This window comes from Odocoileus virginianus, unplaced genomic scaffold, assembly GCF_023699985.2.
Source record: "Odocoileus virginianus isolate 20LAN1187 ecotype Illinois unplaced genomic scaffold, Ovbor_1.2 Unplaced_Scaffold_29, whole genome shotgun sequence".
NCBI classification, from domain to species: Eukaryota; Metazoa; Chordata; class Mammalia; order Artiodactyla; family Cervidae; genus Odocoileus; species Odocoileus virginianus.
In genome coordinates, this window is record NW_027224291.1 from 1 (window position 1) to 8717 (window position 8717).

Genomic DNA, 8717 nt, shown 5'->3' on the forward strand with positions numbered 1-8717 from the left:
ATTAACTATGTAGAAATTGTTGTCTTAAACAATAGTGAAAATCTGACTTTGGAGAGGAAAAATAAGTAGGATGAAAGAAATGAATAATAACTCTTATTTTCATTTATTTTCCTCTATATCTAATGAGATAGAAATTGAGCAAGTTTAAAGAGTACAAAGTGTGATTTGATACACCTATATATGGTAAAGTGATTACTACAAAGTGTTAGCTAAGATCTTTATCTTGTCAAATATTTATTCCCCTTAAAAAATTCAAAAAAGCTTATTTTTTTGAATCCTCAGAAATTATTAATTTTTAGCTGGAAGTTTGGACCTATTTGCCAATATCTCCCCATTTCTTCTATCTCTTTGGCCCTGGTAACCACCATTCATCCCTCTGTTTGTAACAAGTTCAGTTTTTCTGATGCCACATGTGTGTGAGATCATATAGTGTTTGTCTTTCTCTTATTTCACTGAGCATAATGCTGTCAAGTTTCATCCATGTTATTGCAAAGGGCAGTATTTCATTCTTTCTCACTGATGAATAATATTCCTTTGGATATGCACAGAACTTTTTCTTTAGCCATTCACCTCTTTGGTCACCTATGTTTTTTCCATATCTTATCTATTGTGAAAAATGGGGCATTGAACATGGGAGTGAAGATAGTGATTTCATTTTATTTGGTGTACTTAGAATTTGGATTGCTGGATAATATGGAAGTTCTATCTTTAGTTTTTTTGGTATCTTCATATTATTTTTCATAGTGGCTTACCAACTTACATTCCCATCAACAGTACATAGGTGTTCCTTTTCCAACTTCACCAACAGTTGTTATCCTTTATCTTTTTAAAGATAGCTATTAGTTTATTTTCTTCCAGCCTCGTTGAGGAATAATATTTTCTTCTAGAGGTTTTATGACTTCATGTCTTATATACAGTGTTGCATAAGTTTGTGATGCCATCCAACCATCTCATCCACTGTCGTCCCCTTCTCCTCCTGACCCCAATCCCTCCCAGCATCAGGGCTTTTCAAATGAGTCAGCTCTTCGCATCAGGTGGCCAAAGTATTGGAGTTTCAGCTTCAACATTAGTCCTTCCAATGAACGCCCAGGACTGATCTCCTTTAGGATGGACTGGTTGGATCTCCTTGCAGCCCAAAGGACTCTCAAGAGTCTTCTCCAATACCACAGTTCAAAAATATCAATTCTTCCGTGCTCAGCTGTCTTTATAGTCCAACTCTCACATCCATACATGACCACTGGAAAAACGATAGCCTTGAATAGAAGGACCTTTGTTAGCAAAGTAATGTCTCTGCTTTTTAATATATTTTCTAGGTTGGTCATAACTTTCCTTCCAAAGGTTGAGGGCAGGAGGAGAAGGGGACAACAGAGGATGAGATGGTTGGATGGCATCACCGACTCAATGGACATGGGTTTGGGTGGACTCCAGGAGCTGGTGATGGACAGGGAGGCCTGATGTGCTGCGGTTCATGGGGTTGCAAAGAGTTGGACATGACTGAGCGACTGAACTGAACTGAACTGAACTGAAGATATAGAATAGTGATCCGAGTTACATACATCATGAAATGATGACCACAATATGTTTGTGTGTATATATGATTTTTCAGATTCTTAACCTTTATCGGGTACAAAAATAGTTACAAAATGTTGACTATAGTTTCCTCTGCTGTACAGTTGGTCCTTGTTTTATTCAGCCTTAATCTTGTTCTGTTCTAGAGATACAAGAGATACAATCTTCTCCTGGGTTTTGACAGAAAGTTTCAGGAGTCTTATTTTCTAAGCCCTGAAAGACTCTTGGAGCTTAAGTTCTGCCCCTCAAAGATGTCTAGCTTAGCTTTTTAGCCCCTGCTTCATGAAGCTTCAAAATTTGGCAACTGCCTTAACTGAAGAGAACTATGTGTTAGAGAAAGGACCCCTACCCTAGTGAGTTTTTGTTTCCTAAGCACAATGGAGTTGCAGGATAGATCATTCTGTATTTTTGAAACTGGTCTGGCTTTCTGGCTTCCCAGGGCGTCCACTGGAAATAGAAATGTCCACTGGAAACATCTGGCCACATAGTGAAGTCTCTTTAAGTTTTCAGCTTGTCACTCTAGCCTTACATGAGTGTTTGGTTTTTCATGTTTTCATGGCAAAGCCCCTCTCTATGGGCCATGCTCAGTCCTCAGCTCACACTCAAGCTCATCAAATGCTCTGTGAGAAAAAAGGAAAAGCAGTTGCTCTTCAGCTCACCTCAGAAGTGTTCAGCGCTTTCTGGTATTCATGTCTACATCACCCTCACCACTTTCACAACTCTCTAGTGGCTTCATAAATATGGATGCTAAAATTAGTTTGACCTTTCCAAGTACAATTGTTCCTCAGTAATGGCCAGGGGTTGTTTCAGGCACTTCTTCCCACTCATTCCTATACCAGAAAAGCTGGATGCTCAAATCCTTTGTGGAGAATGAGAGATCAAATGGATCCATGTTTGGATGAGTCTGTGGTTTAGCAGGAGTGACTGTCCTTACAGTAGGAACTGTGTTCAGCTGTAAACTAATGTGCCTTATTGGGAAATGAAATTCACAAAAGGCTACATTGAATGAAATGATAAATTTTCAGCATTTATTTGCTGAAAGGGAAAAATTAAGCATCTAGATCATTATTAGTATGGAACTTTTGTGCCAAAAAATGATATGGTTATCAGTGATGCTAGCTGTCATGGTTTGAAAGAAAACTCCAAGGGGTTGATATAAAAAAATCATATCTTCTCTATTACAAAAAATATAATCAGAAATCACTCATATTTAGTACAAGCAGAGGTAGGAATAGTACAGAACTCAACAATTCAGTAATCTATTTTCACTTAAATAAAGAAAAAAAATCCTTGTTGTATTATTTCATTAAGAGAATAATACATGAAAAACCATCCAACTTACAATTATTAAATAAGAAATATTTAAGAAGAACATATTTGCACAAAGGCACATTGAGCTTACCAGAAAATTATTTCTGTTTTTACATTGTTTTATAAATTCCCTTCAGTATCTGCCCTTTTATCTGCCCTTCCTGGGCCTGCAAGCGCTGCATTAACTCTGTCTCAAGCCTAGGATTCTCCTCATTTGCCTCCTTAGTGCCCCTTTGACTTCCTTGTTTCTCAACGTGTAAATCAGGGGATTAAGCAGGGGAGTCACCAGAGTATAGAACAGCGCAATGCTTTTGTTCACATCCTGTGAATAGCTGGAAGGAGGCTGAAGGTACATGGAGATGAGCGTCCCAAAGAAAATAATCACTACCGTTAGGTGAGAACCGCAGGTTCCAAAAGCCTTCTGTCTCCCTTGGGCCGACTTCATCTTCAGGACTGCACGGGAAATGTGACCGTAGGATACTAAGATGAGTGACAGGGGCACCACCAAGAAGAATACACTGACAGCAAAGAGTTCAGCCTCATTGATGGAGGTGTTGGTGCAGGCCAGTTTCAGCATCACTGGAACTTCACAGAAGAAATGGTCCACTTGGTTTTTACCACAGAGGGGAAGAGTCATGGTCAGTGCTGTCTGGATTACAGAATTGCCAAAGCCTGTAAGCCAAGCAGTTACAACCAGCTGCAAGCAAAGCTGGGGATGCACGATCAGCATGTAGTGGAGGGGACGGCACACAGCTACATAGCGGTCGTAGGCCATGACAGACAGGAGGACACACTCTACTCCCCCAAGCCCCAAGGCAATGAAGAGCTGGGTCACACAGCCGCCATAGGTGATGGTCTTGTCCTTCCCCTTAAAGTTGGCCAGGGTCTGAGGGACAGTGCAGGTCGTCAAACAAAGATCCATGAAAGAGAGGTTGGAGAGGAAGAAGTACATAGGGGTGTGGAGGTGAGGATCCATCGTTGACAAAAATATAATGATGCCATTGCCTAAGCAGCTCAAGAAGTAGATGATCAGGATGACCACAAAGAGAGCCGTTTCCAGCTGGGGCTGGTTGGCGAAGCCCAGGAGAATGAATCCAGAGAAGGTGCTGTCATTAGCTCTTTCCATTGTACTCCACTTGTTGGAATTAAGAGAACGCCATACTGTTAAGCTGTTTGTTTAATCCACCTCTTTCCCCTTGAGTAAGTAGAGTTTGTGAGGAAGCTTGAGGCATTTTCACAGGAAATCTTTTGTTGACAAGCAAGGGGGTGCTAGAGAGTTACTATGTAAGAGTATCTTCTGTGTTTCAGGCACTGACCTAAGCACTTTCTATGCAATTTGTCACAACAACTCTGTGAGCTCGGCATTATCATGATTTCTGCTGAATATGTGAAGGAACTGAAGGTTAAAGAGGTGCAGTGATTTTATCAGAGTGATGTACTTAATAAATCACAGAGGCAGGATTCCAACAGACTCTACAATATAAGTTCTTAACTGCTGGGGATACTGTCTGTCTTTATGACTGTATGAACTACAAAGATAACTCAAACGTTGCTCAAAAATTAAATCTATATGTTCTAAATAAGACACGACTATGTACTGCCTCAGTACTAGCTTTTTTCCCCTGCTGGAAAGTTGAATATAATTAAAGACGGGCTTTCCTGCTTGTGTTTTGTATAGAGAAAAACTTTTTTTTTTTTCCTGAAGATGCACAGATAATAGAATTTGCTATTAACAATTTTATTCAGCTGAAAACAATACATTTTAATGTGTGGAATCATGGAGCCTTTGGTGTTGAGTCTGTAATCATGTCTTTGATTGGAGAAGTTTTATTGGAAGTGTTTAAGATTTTATTGTATCCAAACTGCACGTTCCAGAGGCACTCAGTATGAGTAACCATCACTGTAACCACCTGCAGTGAAAACTCAGGAAACAATCACTAGGTTTTAATTTTCTTTCACTTTATAAGTCTTTTGAAATTGTAAAATGGACTGGAATGGGTGTAAAATGGAATGGGTGTAAAATAGAATGGGTGAATTTAACTCAGATGACCATTATACCTACTACTGTGGGCAAGAATCCCTTAGAAGAAATGGAGTAGCCATCATGGTCAAGAAAAGAGTCTGAAATGCAGTACTTGGATGCAGTTTCAAAAATGACAGAATGATCTCTGTTCGTTTCCAAAGCAAACCATTCAATATCACAGTAATCCAAGTTTATGCCCCAACCAGTAATGCTGAAGAAGCTGAAGTTGAATGGTTCTATGAAGACCTACAAGACCTTCTAGAACTAACACCCCCAAAAGATGTCCTTTTCATTATAGGGGACTGGAATGCAAAAGTAGGAAGTCAAGAGATACCTGGAGTAACAGGCAAATTTGGCCTTGGAGTATAGAATGAAGCAGGGCAAAAGCTAATAGAGTTTTGCCAAGAAAATGCACTGGTCATAGCAAACACCCTCTTCCAACAACACAAGAGAAGACTCTACACATGGACATCACCAGATGGTCAATACCGAAATCAGATTGATTATATTCTTTGCAGTCAAAGATGGAGAAGCTCTATACAGTCAGCAAAAACAAGACTGGGAGTTGACTGTGGCTCAGATCATGAACTCCTTATTGCCAAATTCAGACTTAAATTGAAGAAAGTAGGGAAAACCACTAGACCATTCAGGTATGACCTAAATAAAATCCCTTATGATTATACAGTGGAAGTGACAAATAGATTCAAGGGATTAGATTTGATAGACAGAGTGCCTGAAGAACTATGGACAGAGGTTTATGACATTGTATAGGAGGCAGGGATCAAGACCATCCCAAGAAAAAGAAATGCAAAAAGGCAAAATGGCTGTCTGAGGAGGCCTTACAAATAGCTGTGAATAGAAGAGAAACAAAAGGCAAAGGAGAAAAGGAAAGATATACCCATCTGAATGCAGAGTTCCAAAGAACAGCAAGGAGAGATAAGAAAGCCTTCCTCAGCAATCAATGCAAAGAAATAGAGGAAAACAATAGAATGGGAAAGACTAGAGATCTCTTCAAGAAAATTAGAGATACCAAGGGAACATTTCATGCAAAGATGGGTACAATAAAGGACAGAAATGGTATGGACCTAACAGAAGCAGAACGATATTAAGAAGAGGTGGCAAGAATACACAGAAGAACTGTACAAAAAAGATTTTCATGACCCAGATAATCACGATGGTGTGATCACTCACCTAGAGCCAGATATCCTGGAATGTGAAGTCAAGTGGGCCTTAGGAAGCATCACTACGAACAAAGCTAGTGGAGGTGATGGAATTCCAGTTGAGCTATTTCAAATCCTGAAAGATGATGCTGTGAAAGTGCTGCTCTCAATATGCCAGCAAATTTGGAAAACTCAGCAGTGGCCACAGGAATGGAAAAGGTCAGTTTTCATTCCAATCTCAAAGAAAGGCAATGCCAAAGAATGCTCAAACTACCACACAATTGTACTCATCTCACACGCTAGTAAAGTAATGCTTAAAATTCTCCAAGCCAGGCTTCAGCAATATGTGAACTGTGAACTTCCAGATGTTCAAGCTGGTTTTAGAAAAGGCAGAGGAACCAGAGATCAAATTGCCAATATCCACTGGATCATTGAAAAAGCAAGAGAGTTCCAGAAAAGCATCTACTTCTGCTTTATTGAGTATGCCAAAGCCTTTGACCGTGTGGATCACACGGTTATTTTCCAATAAACTGTGGAAAATTCTGAAAGAGATGGGAATACCAGACCACCTGACCTGCCTCTTGAGAAACCTGTATGCAGGTCAGGAAGCAACAGTTAGAACTGGATGTGGAACAACAGACTGGTTCCAAATAGGAAAAGGAGTATGTCAAGGCTGTATATTGTCACCCTGCTTATTTAAATTCTATGCAGAGTACATCATGAGAAACGCTGGGCTGGAGGAAGCACAAACTGGAATCAAGATTGCTGGGATAAATATCAATAATCTCAGATATGCAGATGACACTACCCTTATGGCAGAAAGTGAAGAAGAACTAAAGAGCCTCTTGATGAAATTGAAAGAGGAGAGTGAAAAAGTTGGCTTAAAGCTCAACATTCAGAAAACTAAGATCATGGCTTCCGGTCCCATCACTTCATGGCAAATAGATGGGGAAACAGTGGAAATAGTGGCTGACTTTATTTTTCTGGGCTCCAAAATCACTGCAGATGGTGATTGCAGCAATGAAATTAAAAGACACTTAATCCTTGGAAGGAAAGTTATGACCAACCTAGATAGCACATTTAAAAGCAGAGACATTACTTTGCCAACAAAGGTCTGTTTAGTCAAGGCTATGGTTTTTCCAGTGGTCATGTATGGATGTGAGAGTTGGACTATAAAGAAAGCTGAGCACAGAAGAATTGATGCTTTTGAACTGTGGTGTTGGAGAAGACTCTTGAGAGTCCCTTGGATTGCAAGGAGATCCAACCAGTCCATCCTAAAGGAGATCAGTCCTGGGTGTTCATTGGAAGGACTGATGCTGAAGCTGAAGGTCCAATAGTTTGGCCACCTGATGAGAGAAGCTGACTCATTTGAAAAGACCCTGATGATAGGAAAGATTGAAGGCAGGATGAGAAGGGGACGACAGAGGATGAGATGGTTGGATGGCATCCCCGACTCAACGGACATGGGTTTGGATGGATTCCAGGAGTTGGTAATGGACCGGGAAGCATGGCGTGCTGTGGTTCACGGGGTCGCAAAGAGTCGGACACAACTGAGTAACTGAACTGAACTGAACTGAAAGTGCTGTGTAGATAGCAGAATTCTGCAATAATAGGGAAAAACTGGCTCCCTTTACTTGGTATGAATGTCCAATTAAGGTTATTTTCCTATACACACTTTTGTTACACTTTAAAGATCTAAAATATCATTACAGATTGCATGATAATAAGATCTAATATTTTGTTTGAATTGGTAGACAAAATACTTACATCCTTTCTTTCTCCTTTCATCCATACCACTATTCTCCAAGTCTGGAGTTCAGATTCCTCTTCCAGTACAGAACTTACTTTAAGTAAATAGCAAACTGATGCATAGACCCTATCTCTGCAGGTATGACCACCACATTTTTGGATCAAAGAAACTATGTCCTGTGGCCTTAGAGACATTTGAATGGGTGTTGGACTAAGAGTATGGTGTCTTCTTTAAGAGAAAATAACAAGACGAAAGATTTAAAACTACTTCAAGAGGAAACAAGATGGTCTTGAAGAATCACCATAGTTGTATGAAATTAGAAGTTTGGCATGTGGGTGAAAATGTTAATATCAGACAGATGAATCACATAACTACTTGTCCCCCATGAAAGCTAGTAATTCAGTGGTTATCAAGTGAGTGTGGTCTTGGAATTGAGGAATTCTATATTGTTTGAGGTGAAGTAGATAGGACAGAATCCTTAGGATAAATATAGAGCCATGCATTTAAGTATGTTTTAAAATATGCCAAACTTGAAAGTGATTAGTTATCAAAGGCAAGGAAAATGAAAATTGTAACTCACTCAGGCTCCATTAAAGGTAGAACCGGTTCTTTTAAAAATTACATTTACCATAACTTTTGTCATCCCCAGAGTTTTCCCAGGCAGAATCTATAAAGTGCAGTGCATGTTTCAGGGCATATGAGGGAGCATAGATCAGAGTAGACAGTTAATTCTGTAACTAAACAGATGTTGGAATCTGTAAAATCTATGGAAACAGCCTATGAGTAAAAGGGCTAATATTATATCTGAAGGATACTTTTATAAGCACCAGAGTCAAAGTATGTGCTTTAAGAGAGTGAGATATTGAAGATGTATTTATTTTTAGTGGCCCCAAGAGAGTCCTGC

The 8717-nt window shown here is 39.7% G+C and overlaps 1 protein-coding gene across 1 annotated transcript; it reads right to left on the minus strand.

Annotated features, from left to right (window-relative positions):
• Window positions 1–3061: 3061 nt before the first annotated feature.
• LOC110135202 (putative olfactory receptor 2B8) lies at window positions 3062–4006 on the minus strand. The gene has a single exon (XM_070463114.1). The coding sequence runs from the start codon at window positions 4004–4006 to the stop codon at window positions 3062–3064; it is 945 nt and encodes a 314-aa protein (XP_070319215.1).
• Window positions 4007–8717: the final 4711 nt, after the last annotated feature.